This window comes from Oryx dammah, unplaced genomic scaffold (assembly GCF_014754425.2).
Source record: "Oryx dammah isolate SB20612 unplaced genomic scaffold, SCBI_Odam_1.1 HiC_scaffold_23, whole genome shotgun sequence".
Taxonomy (NCBI): Eukaryota; Metazoa; Chordata; class Mammalia; order Artiodactyla; family Bovidae; genus Oryx; species Oryx dammah.
Genome location: NW_024070207.1, coordinates 72,503,560 through 72,521,498, shown reverse-complemented (window position 1 = coordinate 72,521,498; position 17,939 = coordinate 72,503,560). Strand labels below are relative to the sequence as shown.

Here is a 17,939-nt window from a genome sequence, read left to right as displayed (position 1 = left end):
AACAGTCACGAGCCACACAGCTCCCTGCCCCCAACAGTCACGAGCCATACAGCTCCCTGCCCCCAACAGTCACGAGCCATGCAGCTCCCTGCCCCCAACAGTCACGAGCCATGCAGCTCCCTGCCCCCAAGAGTCACGAGCCATACAGCTCCCTGGCCCCAACGGTCACTAACCATGCAGCTTCAACTGAATTTTAAGTCCTTCACATCCGAACTACAATAAGTATCTCCCACTTTTGGTGGCCCACACCACTGTCCATACTTCATCCATGTCCCCAAACCCTGCCTTTTGCCCACCTTCCTTCACCCAAGAGTCAGTTCCATAGTTCAAAATCACTGCCTCAGAACCACTTTAAAAAGTATTTGCCTATGGCCGATTCATGTTAATGTCTGGCAGAGGCCATCATAATATTGTAAAGTAATTATCCTCTGATTAAAATAAATATTTCTTAAGTGGTAACCTAACGGCAGCATCGCCTTGCTAATTAGAAACCACCCAACTAACCTGTACCTGACCCTCCTCTAGCCCTTCCAACCAAAAAAATCACTCACATCAGCCGGCACAGCCGACGCCACCGTGCTCCTGTGAGTCCACAGTGGGAGTTGAGTCGTCGAAGAAGAGGAGAACAACGGACGCTAGGAAAGCTCCTCCCCCAAAGTGACGTAAATCAAAGGACGTAAATCGCAGAACCGTCGCAGAACGGATGTAGAGCCTGAGCTTCCGGGCACAGTCTGTACATGAAGTTCTGGGAATGCAGTTCAGAGGGCTGGGTGAGAATCACTGAGAGTGAGGGAATATAGTGCAATACTAAAACATACTGCAGTTATTACGGGAAGAGTGCAGATGGTGAGGGTTACAGAAAAGAGGAGAGCAAGTCTTCGAAAGAAAAAAAAAAGGAGAGAGGAAGGAAGGAAAGAAAAGGAAGTAAAATAAACAATGTTGCCCACTGATATTCAAGAGTAGCAAAGGTCAGAAATATCAGAAGTTGAGGAGACTGAAAAACCCTGAGTTCCAAGATATGTTTCTGCTGCCCTGCCCTTGTCAAGTCTTAAGAAAAATACCCAATGACTCCCCTGCAGGTTCACAGCAAGGGCAAGGGACCTACCCATCTCCAAACAAATGATTTCATTGATGGTGTGTAATATATATATATATGAATATGTTTGATTCCAGCTAAATCTATGGGTGATGCTTGCAAGGAAGGAGTTGGCCTCTGCTGAAATCTCCACTCAGAGACAGCAGTGTTAAGACATATTTGGAGACACCCCATATCAAAACATTAACAAGCCTCCCACCTCTTGCCTCACATACCCCTCTTCTAAGCCCTGTGCATCTCAGTCAAGCCAGATGCAGAGCTGGCTAACAAGATGAAGAGAAGAGATTATGGCTTCAAATCTGGGAACAGAGGTTCCTTGCAACCCTGAGAGTCTCAGATTAGTCATTATTTACTATGGAAAAGATGAGATTTCTAAAAATAATTTCTTTTCCCTCTTCAAAATTTTCTGCATCTAAATCACATAGTATCACGAAGAAAAGGGGTAAAACAGGAAGTACTGCTGTTAAATACTTTTCTTTTGGATCCTCCTCTATTAAACCCTGGTATATAATTCACAATCCTAGATTGCTAAATTAGGGGAAGAAATATGGTAGAAAAGGGCCATGTGTGTGTGTGTTCAGTTGCTTAGTTGCGTCCAACTCTTTGTGACCCCATAGACTGTAGCCTACCAAGTTCCTCTGTCCATGGGATTTTCCAAACAAGAATACTAGAATGGTATTTCCTCCTCCAGGGGGTTTTCCTGATGGAGGGATCGAACCTGCATCTCCTGCATTGGCAGATGGATTCTTTGCCACCTGGAAAGCCCAAAAGCAGTAGAGTATCCCATAATTGACTGAATCTTTATGCACTACATACTGTGTGACCTGGAGCTAGCTACTTAGAATCTCAGTACGTCAATTTCCCCATCTGTGAAAGTGAAGTCGCTCAGTCATGTCCAACTCTTTGCGACCCCATGGACAGTAGCCTGCACCAGGCTCTTCTGTCCATTGGAATTTCTAGGCAAGAGTACTAGAGTGGATTGCCATTTCCTTCTCCAGGGAATCTCCCTGACCCAGGGATCGAACCCAGGTCTCCCGCATTGTAGACAGACGCTTTACCGTCTGAGCCACCAGGGAAGTCTAATAAAAATATGGGGAGGGAGGTGAGGGGGGGTTCATATTTGGGAACGCATGTACACCCATGGTGGATTCATGTCAATGTATGGCAAAACCAATACAGTATTGTAAAATAAAGTAAAAATAAAAATTTGATTTAAAAAAAAATCATTCAGAGAAGGCAATGGCACCGCACTCCAGTACTCTTGCCTGGAAAACCCCTGGACGGAGGAGCCTGGAAGGCTGCAGTCCATGGGGTCTCGAAGAGTCAGACACGACTGAGCGACTTCACTTTCACTTTTCACTTTCATGCATTGGAGAAGGAAATGGCAACCCACTCCAGTACTCTTGCCTGGAGAATCCCAGGGACGGGGGAGCCTGGTGGGCTGCCGTCTATGGAGTCACACAGAGTCGGACACGACTGAAGTGACTTAGCAGCAGCAGGCTTCTGGTTCAATGGAATAGTGTACATATTAACATCTAAAACAGTGGCTGGCATTTGGTAGATACTCCCTGGTGGCTCAGACGGTAAAGCGTCTGTCTACAATGCAGGAGACCTGGGTTTAATCCCTGGGTCGGGAAGATTCCCTGGAGAAGGAAATGGCAAACCACTCCAGTACTGTTGCCTAGAAATTCCAATGGACAGAAGAGCCTGGTGCAGGCTACTGTCCATGGGGTCGCAAAGAGTTGGACATGACTGAGCGACTTCACTTTCACTTTCACTTTATCAAATGTAAATTCCCATTGTAATTCCCTATTTCCTGGTTGGCAGTTAAGAGCTCCCAACTTTCATCATCCCACCCAAGCTCCTGGCTGTATCATAACTCCTTTGTTCATGGATGAACTAATGAACAAACAGGACGATAATTAGACCTCAGTTCTCAAGCCTACAGTGGTCCTTTGAGAGCTCTTAGTTTCTAATAATGTCTGTAATAGAATGGCTATTATATTATCCAAGATTATATAAGGCATCCAGGAATCAAGTGACTCAATTGATCAATACTGACTGCAAATATGACTCCAAAGTCAGGTCTACTTACTGAGCTGACACCACTACATTGAAAGGCCCAGTGAAAAAAGGAAAATATGCAGAAATATGTTGTATGGGTATCTCCAATGTTTTTTCTTTTTTTTTGGTCTCGATAGCCTCTTTAGATGTTACAAGTAAGTAAGATTAAGAGGAAAAAAAAGTAAAAGAGAGAGAAAAGAGGAAAGGAGATAAAAGAAGCTGGTGCATGTTGAAAAGGACATGCAAGAGTGAGCAGTGAAATACCATTAAGCAGCACTCAGCTGGCTGTAAATTATCTTCCCTTTCCCCTAGCATAAACTGTAAATTTTCCACTCCAACCCTTTAACAAATTAGTGCAGAAATGGCGAGATAAGTACATAAGGCAGGTGAACAGCTTGGACTCTAATAAGAGCTTATTAAGACTCTCATTAATAGAATGGATTAAAAGAGAATAAGCAACTGAGAATACAAATTAGTTAATAAGCATTACACCTTGTCAAAAGAAGAAAAAGACCTCTAGAATAAATATGTAAGTATAGGCTGGAAAATTCCAAAAAAACAAATTAATAATGAAGCAAGGAATGGGCTTATTCTACTAGATATTAAAACTACCATAAATAAAATTGTATGGTAATAGTACATACAGAGAAATGGAACAAAATAGAGTCCAGAAACAGGTCCAAGTATATATAGAAAAAGGATTCAAATCAGTGGAGAAAAGAGTCAGGAAAAAGTACTGAAGTGTGATAGCCATTTAAAAAACATAATAAAACCAAATCCCTGACTTACTTCATATATCAAAATGAATTCTGAATTAATCAAAGACTAAATTGAATCATAAAACTTCTAAAGGAAGTTTGAGTGAATATTTTATAAACACAACAAGATTTAAACATGATCTGAAACCAGAATCAAAATGGAAAAATAATGTTTTACCACATAAAAGTTAAAATCTTCCTAATGGTACTATAAGCAAGGTTGAAAGACAAACCACAGATTAGAAAAAGGTACTTTCAACATATATAATAGATAAATAGTTAACATATCTAACATAAGCGCTCTTAAAGTTAAAAAAAAACACAAATGTTCTAGCACATAAATCAGCAAAGGACGTAATCAGACAGTTTGCACAGGAAGAAATATAAATAGCCAATAAACACATGAAGAGATATTCAGCCTCACCAGTAATCAAAGAAATGCAAATAAAGCAAGTGAATTTTTTTTCATTTATCAGATTGGCAAAGGTTAAAAAGATTAACAAAACTTCAAATTGATAAGATGTACAAAAGACCCACTCCTGTGCACTCTTCATAGGAGTACAAATGGGTATCAAAATCTTAAAAGTAGGGGCTCCCCTGGTGGTCCAGTGGCTGAGACTTCCATGTTCCCTATTCTGGGAGTCTCAGGTTCAATCCCCGGTTGGAGAACTAAGATCCCATATGCCACAACTAAGACCCAGCACAGCCAAATAAATAAATGAACATATCTTTAAATCTCAGAATGTATATACCCTGTTTCACAACAATTCCTCTTCTAGGAATTTTCCTAAAGAAGAAATTGGAAAATTCTGCAAAGATAGATTAACAGAAATGTTCACTGACACATTGTAAATCTCTTAAATGTTCACCTAATTGAATCTAGACTATTTATACAGCCTAGTGTACATTAATACCATATAGTGGAATACTTATACAGCCTTTAAAGACACTGCTGAGAAAACAACCTAAATGTATAAGATGGGAAATGCCTGTATCCTACCATTGAATTTTAAAAAGAAGTTACTAACTGCTCAAAAAGGTGTAATTTTATAGGTTTGAATAACTACAAACCTAGTGGTCCAGTAGTTAGGACTCAGCACTTTCATTGCAGTGGCCCCAGGTTCTATCACTAGTTGGAGAACTAAGATCCCACAAGCTGTACGGTGTGGCCAAAAAAAAAAAAAAAACTATACATACAATAGATATGCAACAAAGATTTACTGTATAGCACAGGGAATTATACCCAATGTCTTGCAATAACCTATAAATGGAAAAGAATCTGTAACAAAGCTGAATCACTATGCTGGACACCTGAAACTCACACAATTGTAAATCAAGTATATGTGTGTGTAGCTGCTAAATCGTGTCCAGCTTTTTGTGACCCCATGGACTGTAGCCCGCCAGGCTCCTCTGTCCATGGGATTCTCCAGGCAAGAATACTAGAATAGGCTGCCGTGCCCTCCTCCAGGGAATCTTCCCAACCCAGGGATCGAACCCAGGTCTTGGGCATCTCCTACATTGACAGGTGGGTTCTTTACCAGCTGAGCCACAAGGGAAGCCTTAAATAAAAATAAATAAATATTTTAAAAAATAATAAATAAACTATTGGGATGGTTTCTGTCTGAGTATGAATGGAAACAACATACATGGCTACAGGGACCAACCAATCCCACTAATACATAAATTGAAAAAAGAAAACAGTTCACAGAAAGATAAACACTTACGTATGCATATTTTAACAAAAATGTGTGGAAGAATATTTACCAAAATATTAATGTTTATCTTTGAGTGTTGGGATTTGGGATTCTTTATATCTTTCAGTTTTTCAGTGTCCTACAATGAACACATTTTTATCATTAGGGGGAAAAAAAGAAAAGCTATTTCCATTTTTAAAAATCCACAGGAAGATGAGGAAGTTTTTATCTGATGGGCATGTGTTTTTGCAATAAAGTATGAGACAAAGTCAACAGCAGATAGTAGGAGGGAGAGATCTGAAGAACGTGAATAAGGTAAGAAATAGTTGTTTCAGAGAGCAGGGCAATCAGAGAGAAAAAGAGGGTTTCCAGCACATTTGAGGGCCTGGTCAAACTTGATCGTTAACCCACCCACCTGTGTGATTGCCACCAACAATCTTGAACTACAGAGGTGAAAGTATGAAAAAGATGTTTGGATTCCTCTGGGTTGGGTAGAGAGTACTCTGGAGTATTATTGCCTAGTGAGATAAAGATATTCACAAGAATGATAATGATAATAAATTCAGAAATGTAAGTGGAAAAGACAACAGGCAAAGATTGGAGGAAACTGATAAAAAGAGAGAAAGTATATCTGGAGAATTGGGGAGTAGTGAATTGGAGGATTCATGAGGTCACAATTGTGGCAGTGGGGTTACTTGGGCAAATGAGCTATAACTTGAGAAGATGTATACAGAAAATTTGATGTAAGTATCTGAGGTGTATATAATTCACTGAAACAAATCACAGACCCACTCTCACCTTCGCTTATTATAACACTAATCCTCACACTTCCTGTCCTTTAGTTGCAGGCCCTGGAATTAACTGAGTTCAAGAGTGACAGGAATCTACCTCTCCTTCTTTCTTTATCCACTTCAGTACTTCAAAATCCTAGGCTCTGGGGAAACAGAATTAAAAACTTTCCCCCATCTTCTTGCCTTTGGCACAACGTTCCCTCCTCCTGAAATGCTCTCCCATCATATCTGGGAGATACATATTTTATCCATCCTTTAAACCAGTTGAAAAGCTTCAACCTCCAGGAAGATTTCACAGAACTCCCTTATGTGACTGGTACTTCATGCACACCTCTCTTATGATACTTATTATTTCCCACTTTGTGTCTATAATTATTTGGGGCAATTTTATCTCTGACTCTTTGAAGAGATTGATTAGACCATGCTTAAAGAAAATTTCTACTCCAGCTTCAAGCATAGCATCCTACAGAGATTATTCACTTTGTTAACTGTTTCCAAGTTATGGTGTAGGCCATTATTTTAGGTAATGCACAGCCAAGCATTTTTTAATAGTTGGATATTTTAATGTATATTAGAAAATTTTTATTTTCCACTTATAATAGTGGTAAAATGTTTTATTTTTTGATTAATTAATTTATTTTTCGGCCATCCTTGCTCTTGGTTGCTGCACACAGGCTTTCTCTAGTTTCAGCAAGTGGGGGCTACTCTCTAGTTCCAGTGGGTGGGCTTCTAATTGTTTTAGCTTCTCTTGTTGTGGCACACAGGCTCAGTAGTTGTGCACAAGCTTAGTTGCCCCATAGCATGTGGGATCGCCCCAGATCAGGGCTTGAACCCATGTCCCCTGCATTGGCAGATGGATTCTTAACCACTGGGTTACCAGGGAAGTCCCCAAACAGTTTTTTTAAAGAAGTATATTTAATCTTAAAAATGGTGTTTTTATATAAATAATATATAGTACTTACACAAATAGAGAAAAATTCATGAAGGTTATACTTATCTGTCTGAGATCTGGAAACACTGCACTGAAAGAAAAAAGACATAGAGAACCGAATCAAAGAACTACTCCTTCCTTCACAAATGATCTGTTTAAACAGTAGTGCCGGGATGTATTGTGCTCTCTCCATTGACAATCTCTTTTAAGCATATAAATACAAGAATTGCTCATCTTAAAAAAAAAAAAAAAAAAAGGAAATCTCTCCCTCAACTCCTAGCTGTGCCTTGAAATGCTCACCTATAGCACACATCCTCCTCACCTTCCATTCACAATCCACTGCAATCCCCTCTCCCCCACATCTGACCCTGCTCTTAAAATGATCAATTACCTACTAACTGACAAAATGAACGAAACCTTTCTGTCGTCATCTTATTTAACTAGACTCTCTAAGGCAGTATTTGGCATTGTTGACTGCTCCTGAGAAGTTTCTTCCCCCCTAGACTGCCACACCACTCTCCTGTCTCCTCAGTCATTCCTTCTCCATCTCCTCCTGCACCATGTCCTCCTCCTCCTCCATCCCTTCAATGTTAGTTCCTCCAATTTTTTACCACGATTATAAAAGGAATTTTTAAAGTAATGTTTGTAGCTAGTAAAAAACTGAAAAGGTACATAAGAGAAATCAGAGGTTTCTGGCTTTTTCCACACACACAAAAAATATGTATAGATGCATTCTCTTTTGTTCTTTCACACAAATATTTTGCACCTTGGGGGTCTTTGTTCCATTTTGTTCTGTCTCTGCTTAAAATGTGTCTTGGATCTCTGTCCATCCATATCATCTCTTGGCACATATAATTCTATCTCATCTTTTTTAAAGTAAATACCATGCTATTTCATTTTATTTAGATTTATAAGCTTTATATTCAGAAAAGCAAGATCTTCTACCATGCTATCTCATCTTTCTAATGGCTGTATTAAGTATTCCACTGAATTAATGTAACTTAACTAGTTCCTGGCTGGTGCACATTAGGTGGTTTCCAACTTTGACACTATTATGAAAAATGTCACTGTAAATATCCTTATATATGTAAAATTTTAATTCCTATCAATGAAATTATCAGATTAAAAAGGAAGTGATTTTAATTCTGGTATCATCAAATTACCCTCCACAAGTCATAAGAATGTATATCCCTATCATGCATAAGACTGCCTTTTTACCCTCACTTTTCCCAGTGCCTTGTCATTGAAATTTGTTTTGCCAGTAAGAACTGAATTCTCATGATTGTTTTCATTTGCATTTCTTTGATAAGTGAGGTTGAGTATCTTCTTTATATTTGTTTGCATTTTATATTCTTTTTCTGAAAACTATATCCTTTCTATCAGGTTATTCATCTCTTATTGACTTTTTATGAGTTCTTTGTATATAAAGGAAATTATATAATTTGTGCTTCAATTTTTTTGTTTATTTCACCCCAAGGCAATCTTTAGCCCCACACAGCTTCCATTACATACTCATCTGTTCTCTGAGTTCAGTCAGTTCAGTCCCTCAGTCAGTTGATGACTTCTAAATCTGTAACTCTAGCTTAAGATTCTAGCCTAGCTCCAAGTTCCAATTGGTGATTATGTATCTTCACCTATATGAAGCTAAACTCCTGTACATGTTTATAAACTCAGCATATATGGAACTGAATTTGAAAAGTGAAAGTTAGTCACTTAGTCATGTCCAACTCTTTGTGATCCCATGTACTGTACCCCACCAGGCTCCTCTGTCCATGGAATTCTCCAGGCAAGAATACTGGAGTGGGTTGTCATTTCTTTCTCCAGGACCTGAATTTATCTTTCCCCAAATTTGCTCTTCTTCTTATGCTCTCCATGTTGGCTAATAATTTGATCATTCACCCAGAAATCTAAATCAGCCACTTTTTTTCTTACCTCGTACATCCACATGACCAAAATTCTTGAAATATTTTGCCCAAATGACTATGATGCTCTTCTAGTCACTGCTAGCAATGTCATACAGTGGTTACAGAGTACACACTGCAGAGTCAGAACTGAGTTTGTATCCTGGCCCTAATCATTCCAAGTTATGTGACCTACAGCATATTCCTTACCCCAAACCTGTTCCCTTATCTGTAAAAAATAATTATCATAACATCTACTTCATTGGGTTATTGCAAGAACTAAAAGATTTATTCACACTATCTGGCCTATAATAAACACTCAAAAAATGGCAGCTATTATCACACTGCTCTAACTTCCCCTGCCCTCTTCCAAGCTATTCTCCTTGCTGCTGCCAGACTAATAAATCCAACCACCTCTTTTGCTTGGAATCATTCAGTGATAACACTCCCTCCCCTACACACACACACACACACACACCCCATTTTAAGATAACATCTGAATTCCTAGGTAGGGTACACAAGGCCATCCGCATGTTCTGTTATCTTTTACCACAACCCCATACATGCTGCCCTTCAGCCACATTAAACTATATGTCATACTCCCAATACAGCATGCCTTTTCACACTCCCACAGCCTTGTGCACACTGTTCACTGGCAGACAAGCCCTCCCTCAGTCCACTTCATAAACACCTACTCAAGGGAATTCCCTGGCAGTGTCCAGTGGTTAGGACTCTGAGCTTTCCTTGCAGAGGCCCCGAGTTAATCCCCATGAGGCACACTCAGGTCAAACACATCCTTTTCCAGCTTCTGCAGCATTCAGCACTTACCTCTACCCTGGGACAAATCACACCATTTCCTGCTGACCTGCTTGTCTCCACCACTAAATGATGAGTTCCTTGAGAGCAAGGACTATGTCTTATTCACGTTGGTATCCTCAGTACCCAGCACAGGGCCTAGCATTTTATAGCAGCTCCTCATATGCTTGTTGAGTAAATGGATGAATGAATAGTTCTTGGTCTGAGCAGCTCTAACCTGTTCCCTTACAAGTATCTATAACATATACAGTCCTTTACCCACTCTCTCCTGCTGTCCCCTCTTCTTCCCAGAAGTACCAAACACCCCAGCCAAAATTTCTGTTGTCCAGGCAGTCACAGGAGTCTGGGACTGGTCCAACTAGAAGGAGTGGAACAGAAGACAATGGTCTCAGTGTTGGCCTTAACCAATGCCAGTGTTGAGATCAGAGTCCACCCCCAAATCCCAGAGATGAGTGTTGTTGCCTATTTATTTACAAACTAACCTTTAGTGTAAGAAGGGGAAAGTATATCTCAAGTTTGTTCCCTGAAGTGTGATTAGACTTGATGCTACTTACACCATCCTACTCAAACCCCAAGCCAATAAGAAGCACACACAGGCACAGAGGATACTTTTGTGCTGACAGAGCAAACAAAAGACACTTGTCTGAAGTTCTCCACACTGAAAGTCAGGCTCCATATCACCTCTAACATACAAAGAACAAAACATAGATTCTTTTTCTAGTTTCTTTTAATAATAAATTTTTAAAAGCTGGTTAAGCAACTACAGATACAATTAAAAAGTAAACGAATGAAAAAAAAAAAAAGATGAGAAACAGCAAAGACACATCCTTGACTCCACAATAAATACAGAGCTCTATCTGTGTTCCCCCACCAACATCCCATGGGAAGCCTAGCTCAGTGTGGTCAGGAGTACACTCCATTATTGTGCAGGGAGACCAGACAGCATTCAGGTGTGATGATGTCAAATCGAATGCACACAGGCACTGCTGAGGTCCAAATCTACAGTTCTGGCCCTAGACTTGAGTGAGGGTTGGTCACTCTTAACCTCTTCCAGGCTGTGCCGCATCCCATAGCCGAAGTAGATAGCAAATCCTAGTGGGAAAAGGTAGCTGTGAGGTAGAGAAATAGTGGTCTGCAAAGGCTTAATAGGACTCCTACTTGAGACCAAGACAGAAAGGAGGTGGGATAGGACCCAAGAGGCCTACTCTTCCCAAGAATACCTACCAATCAGCATCCAGACCCCAAATCGGGCCCAGGTGCCAGCTGTCATCTGCATCATAAGGTAAATATTCACAAAGATGCTCATTAGTGGAAGAAAAGGCAAAGCAGGTACCTGGGAACAAAGCAAAATCTTCTTTGTACAGACCACAAGGTAAGATAGAAGAGATTCCTAACCTTTTTTTAGCCAGGAAAGGGAGAGTCTGACTCCTACTCATGCTATGTGTTTCAGTGCCTGCTCATGTAGTGTACCTCAAATGGGACTCAAGAATATGCAGTCTGAGGAAATGGAACAGGAAAGAAATAAGCATCAGATAAGATGTTTTGGCCTAGGTATCTCCTATATCTTTCCCTTCTTGTTCAGTTAAAGAATATGTGAGACTGTGAGGTATCTAGAACCTATTCTTCCAACATGGGTTAGTTGCGGGGAAAGAAAGAGGTCATTTACCTTAAAGTGAAGTTCAGCGGAGCTCTGTGGCTGTCTCCAGATGACTCCAGTGATCCCAGTAATGAGCATCAGGAGCAGCACAACCACTGCAGTCCACACTGGGTCTCCAGAAAGCAGTGGAATGGACCACTGGGCCAGTACTAGGCAAAGGACACTCAGCAGCAGAGCTTCAAGAGTCAAGTTGAAATGCATCAAAACCAGTTCTTGAGAGCAACGTGTTAAAACATCAGGCACCCCATTCCAAGGAGAGCCACCCTCTCTCCAGTTCACATCATGCTGACTCAAGAGAAAAATTCCAATGCTCACCAAGCAGTGAGGAACAAACATAGACAACTTGGCCAGAGACTGGAGTAGGGATGGAGTTGAGTGGACAAAATAGTCCCTGCAGGGTCAGTTTCTCTGCTTCAGGGATCTTCTCCTCCTGAAACTCCATTTCATCTTCCTCATTCCTCATCTCCCGGTCAGGCTGATACCTGAGGCAAGAGGAAGATGGGAGTATTAAGAACAACCCTTAACCATCTTCTCCCAGGCAGGTTAACCTTCCTCATCACCACTAAGGGTAGTCGCATTTTTTGGCAGGGAGGGATAGCCATACTCCTCGAGGAGAGTCGGGATGATGAAGGCAGAGATGGGGAAGAGAAGCAAATCCCCAGCACTCTTCATCTAATAACTAAAACCCAGACGACAGTATGCAGAGGAAAGGAGCCTCACCTGAGGATGAGAACACAAATAGCCACCAGGGAATAAGCAAGCAGGGTCCCAATTGACATGAGGTCCACCAGATCAGTGAGTTCAAAGAGGAATGCCATGAATGCTGAAATCGATGGGCAGAAAACATGAGCGAAGGCAAGAGCAAAGTGAAGGGAGTTGGTGAAATAACAGGGGGAATGGCAAAGAGTTTTCACCTGCAATAATGCCAGAGACCACAGTGGCCACGATGGGAGTGTGTGTGCTGGTGTGGATCCGGGCAAGGCCACGAAACAGGAGGCCATCCTCTGCCATCGCATAGATCACTCGAGGCATGGGGAACATAGAGCCCAAGAGGCTGGAGAGAAGAATGCCCAGAGTGGTGTTGAACGGGTTATCTCTTTCCTCCAAAATGTGAGCTTAAGGAGCCTCCACTTTCTGCTCACAGGCTTTTTAAGGGCTTTTAAAGGGCCTTTTAGGGCTTCCCAGGTGGTGCTAGTGGTAAAGAACCCACCTGCCAATGTAGGAGATGCAAGTTCGATCCCTGGGTTGGGAAGATACCCTACAGGAGGGCATGGCAACCCACTCCAGCATTCTTGCCTGGGACATCTCATGGACAAAAGAGCCTGGGTCACTGAGAGTCAGACACGACTGAAGCAAATTCGCATGCAGGCAGGCATGCAAGGGCCTTTTTAGGGGTAGTCTCTGGTATGGAACACTATCACCTGAGACTCTGGTAGCAGAGGAGAACAAACATTTGACACTGACCTGGTAGAAAGAGCACAGAGGGATCCAATGGCTACAACATAGCGGGCTGGGGCCCACCCAGTATAGAGAAAGGCCTCAGGCAAGGGACTCTTGGGTTGAAGCTGGTAGTAAGGCATCATGAGCGTGAGCGCTGAAGAGATCCCAAAATAGGCCAAAAAACAGACGAAGAGTGAAATCACAATGCCTGTGGGGATGGAACGCTGAGGATTCTGGGCCTCTTCCCCTGCAGGAAGGGGCACAAGGTCTGAATCAGAGAAGCAGGCTTGGTTCTCTACCCTTCCCCCAACCCGCAACACCACCTGAGCACAACAAGGTGCACAAGCCCCGATGGGATGGAATGACTATTACCAGTGGTAGCAATACAATCAAAACCAACAAATGCGTAGAAACAGGTCGCTGCTCCACGGAGAATCCCCTCGAAGCCAAAAGGCACAAACCCTCCAGAGCCCAGAGGGCCCAAGCTAAAGTGAAAGAAGAGACAGAAAAGGTAAGGGCATGTTCAGCCAACTGTTCTTTTTCTCTGAAGCCCAGCTACTCAGCTGGGTCTTCAAGGCCTAGGTTCCCATCCCCACCCCCACCCCCACCAGAAGCCCTCAGTGCAGATCCCCGCTCTCCACCATGCTCCCAGCTCTGTATCTCCTCTCCTAACCTAGAGGTGTCATTGAGTCCGGCCATGGCCACTTTGTAGTCCTCTTCTGTGAGCTTCCAATTGTGCAGATCTCCCTTAACGAAGCCAGAGATGATGACAAAACCAAGAACTAAAAGATTCACCACCGTGAACACCTTGGTAACTAGGGCTGACTCACTAGCCCCCAGAGCCAGCAATCCTGTGGGAAAGAGGCATTCAGGACTTTAAGAAAGGCCTCAGTCCCAGCTCTGTTTCCCTGCCTCTAGATGCAGACCTTTCCTCCCCAGCTTCTCTTCTTTCTCACAGCTACCACCTCCACCAGTTCCCAAGCCTAGTCCCCACTAGCCCCACCCTGGTCACTGTCCCTGTCCCTTGCCTCACCAGTGAGCAACAACACAAGGCCCATAGCAAAAAAATCTGGATATTCTGCGAGGACACGGGGAACGTGCAGTGAGATGCTCCCCTGCAGGGTCTGAGAGATGTGGTTCCCAATCAGGTTGTCAAAAGCTGAGCTCCACGCCCGGGCCACACTGGCTGTACCTAATGGAGCAGAGGGAGAAATATGGGGTCAAGTTTCCTCTCTCATCTCCTTTCCTCCCTCTCCCAGATCAGTGTCGTAAGAACCCGGCTATTTTCACCTATTCTTACCTTTTAAGAACCAAAATCAGCCAATTAAGGAAGCCAGGACAGAGGTAAATAGAACGAACAATTTCTCCACACCTTCAACCCACCCAGCCCCCCAACAAATAGACGCATTTATGAATATTTAATTCCTGTGAATAATGAATATCTTGCTTCACCATTCCACCCAGATTTCCTGACTCCAAGCCCCTTCACTGGCTGCATAAGTGCCCCCCTGCCCCACCATCTCACCGATGACATAGGAGAGGATGAGGTTCCAGCCAGTGGTGAAGGCCCAGAGTTCACCTACAGTGACATAGCTGTAGAGATATGCAGAACCAGAACGGGGAACCCGAGCACCAAACTCAGCATAGCACAGCCCAGCCAACATAGAAGATAGGGCGGCCACCAAAAAGCAGATCACAATGGATGGTCCTGCTTTATCTTTGGCCACCTCACCAGCCAAGACATACACGCCTGCACCCAAAGTGCTGCCCACACCTAGGGCCACTAAATCCAGAGTGCTCAGGCATCTGGCAAGGCGAGTCTCAGCCATGCCTGGCTCCAGCGTACGTCTGCGTACCAGCTTTTGACCAAATCTGCAAAGCGCCTGCCACAGCATTCTAGCTGGAATTGAAGAGGATGCTAGGAAGGATCTGGTGAAAAACAAGACAAAAGACCTTCAATAGGGCTCATTATCCCTAAGCTCTAAGAGTGAATTACAATACCCACACCACCAAGTAAAAGAATTGTGGGGGGAGGGGAGGAGGATGTTGAGGGGACAAAGGCAAGTCACTCTTCCTCTAACCTCAGTTTCTTCATTTGCAAGTAGGAATAACAATACCTCACAGGTTTGTGGAAGGACAATTTCAGAAAAGGCACGTGAAATTTCCCATCCTTCAGTGGTCTGGCACCTTGTAAGTGCTCAATCAATATCAGTCTCTTCTTTATTTGGCGGGGAAACTATTGAGCTTATCCTAGACCCCAACCCAGGAGCCAAGGAAGCTCATTTGCCTCCGTCCCCTGGCCTGTGGCTCTTTGGGAATTAAACAGAACTCAACCCAGGAGGGGCCAGCAACTCTGGGGAGAACCTCCTTCTAGCACCCAATATCCACATTCCTTTCCGGGGCTCACCCCCAGGGCTTCAAATAAGCATGGTTCCTAGATCGCCCAGAGAGACGGGAGACCAATCTCGGCCACAGATCAAAAGTGAGCACCGACTCAGTTCCATCCCTCATCTCCAAGCCCACACAGGCACTGCCGTCGCCCAGGGGAGTAAGCAAATGCTCCCCCACTTCCTCCCGCCCCGCAAGGCTGACCAGCAAGCATCAACAGCCAGGCGGGGCTTCAACATCTGAGGATTAGGAGATACCCACCCCCCGCGAGAGGGGCCCCTGAGCAGCCCGAAATTGCTAGCACCCGAGAGGAGGTGTTCCGCCTTATGCCCCCCGACTCAGCTCCCAGTTTCTTATGCTCTCATCTAGAAAAGGTCTGGGGCTGAGATGAAAATGGGAGCCTTGGCTCCCAGGACTGGGGTCTCGCCTGCAACAGGTCACGGCCGCGTTGATGCAACTGCATGCCATGGTTGCCAGAGAATCCTAGGTATGCCCAGACCCTGGCTCGTCCCCTCCGACACACGTGTCGGCCTTCAAGGCTTACCCAGGAGTTGTTGCAAGCCCAGGGCGCGGAAAATCTCGGTTAGGATTCCGCGAGGCTGAGTTCAGCCGAGTTGGGTTGGGGCTACCGAGTTCGGTTGCTCAGGCTTCAAAGCTGCTGCTTGGGGTCGTTGCGCGCCAAGCTCCCCTTATATACACCGGGAGGCGGAGCCGCTAACGTCATGGAATCCCACCCCCAATCCTCTTCGCTACACACCACACACACCACAAACACACACACACACCACACACACACCACACCACACACACACACACACACACACACACACACACACCCCTCTCTCTCTCCCGCTTTGCAAAAGGGATTGCGTGGGGCCTGACATTGCTTTCCACTTGCAAAAGCAAGATCGGTGTGGCAGGGAGCGAGAAAGGGGGGAGGGCAGCCTTTTCCTATTCTTCGCTAGGCATCCGAGCTGGACAATAAGAGGCTTCCTGGCCTGAGACCCCCAGGGGATTTTCTACCTTTGTGCTAGATAGTCAGAATCGGGGATTGACAGGAGTGGGGGAGGGGTGAGAGTTGGAGGGGAAAACAGCACAGAGGGGTCTCCAACTCAACTCGCTCCTTCCCAAGCTTTCTTTCCTACATGAGGTTACCTGAAATTAACTGAAATTAACCTGAAATTCTATGTGAGCTTTCACCCCTGAAATCTTTCCCAAGGACCCTACCAGATTGTGGATAGCCAGCTGACTCCAACCCCTCAGTTCTCATCCTCAACTTTGGTGTTATCCTAATGCAGTCAACAGGAGAATGGAAGATGATTTCAACAGTTAATTAATCCCATCTAGATGTATAGGCCCGAGTTTCTCCATAGTATACCTCCAGCTACCCATTAATTAATAAACTAAATATTAACTATGGCTCTTTGGGAATTAAACAGAACTCAACCCAGGAGGGGCCAGCAACTCTGGGGAGAACCTCCTTCTAGCACCCAATATCCACATATTAAACTAAATATTAACTATGAAATTATGACAATATTGAAATATTAGAGGAGGGGGCTTATTTAATTCCATTTTACTGATGAGTAAACTGAGGCTCAGAGGCATAACTTGCCTGACATAATAACACACTTATTTGTTGACTACCTTACTGATAAAACCTGGGGCTCAGAGACATAACTTGCCTGACATAATAACACACTTATTTGTTGACTACCTTACTGATAAAACCTGGCATATTGGACTTTAACACCTGCCTCTGTAAGTGCCATGGTGGTGTGTGGTGGTTTAGTTGCTAAGTCATGTCAGACTCTTGCAACCCCTTGGACTACAGTCCCTATGGACTATAGCCTGCCAGGCTCCTCTGTCCATTGGATTCTCCACACAAGAATACTGGAGTGGGTTGCCATTTCCCATTTCCCACACAAGAAAAGGAGGGGTGTAAGAAAGCATTTTAACTTGCTTATTTAACTTATATGCAGAGTACATCATGAGAAACACTCGGCTGGAAGAAGCACAAGCTGGGATCAAGATTGCCAGGAGAAATATCAATAACCTCAGATATGCAGATGACACCATGCTTATGGCAGAAAAGTGAAGAGGAACTAAAAAGCCTCTTGATGAAAGTGAAAGAGGAGAGTGAAAAAGTTGGCTTAAAGCCCAACATTCAGAAAACGAAGATCATGGCATCTGGTCCCATCACTTCATGGCAAATAGATGGGGAAACAGTGGAAACAGTGTCAGACTTTATTTTTCTGGGCTCCAAAATCACTGCAGATGATGATTGCAGCCATGAAATTAAAAGATGCTTGCTCCTTGGAAGGAAAATTATGACCAACCTAGATAGTATATTGGAAAGCAGAGACATTACTTTGCCAACAAAGGTCCATCTAGTCAAGGCTA

General features: G+C 43.5%; 2 protein-coding genes across 2 annotated transcripts in view; both read right to left on the bottom strand.

The window, feature by feature from the left end:
• The window catches only part of TEX11 (testis expressed 11), a 239,607-nt gene extending 238,398 nt beyond the window's left edge, over positions 1-1,209 (bottom strand). The window contains exon 1 of the mRNA XM_040265735.1: positions 552-1,209. The gene's annotated coding sequence lies outside the window, so the exon portion shown is untranslated. The remainder of the gene's footprint in view (positions 1-551) is intronic.
• A 9,551-nt stretch (positions 1,210-10,760) lies between these two features.
• Positions 10,761-15,141, bottom strand: SLC7A3 (solute carrier family 7 member 3). The gene is made up of 11 exons (XM_040265734.1): positions 14,674-15,141; positions 14,182-14,340; positions 13,822-13,999; positions 13,521-13,633; positions 13,173-13,395; positions 12,623-12,762; positions 12,429-12,531; positions 12,024-12,190; positions 11,718-11,884; positions 11,276-11,384; positions 10,761-11,143 (listed from the first exon to the last, which is right to left on the bottom strand). Exons 1-11 carry the CDS (start codon positions 15,041-15,043, stop codon positions 11,013-11,015), a joined length of 1,860 nt encoding a protein of 619 aa, XP_040121668.1. The 5' UTR covers positions 15,044-15,141; the 3' UTR covers positions 10,761-11,012.
• Between the last annotated feature and the right edge of the window lie 2,798 nt (positions 15,142-17,939).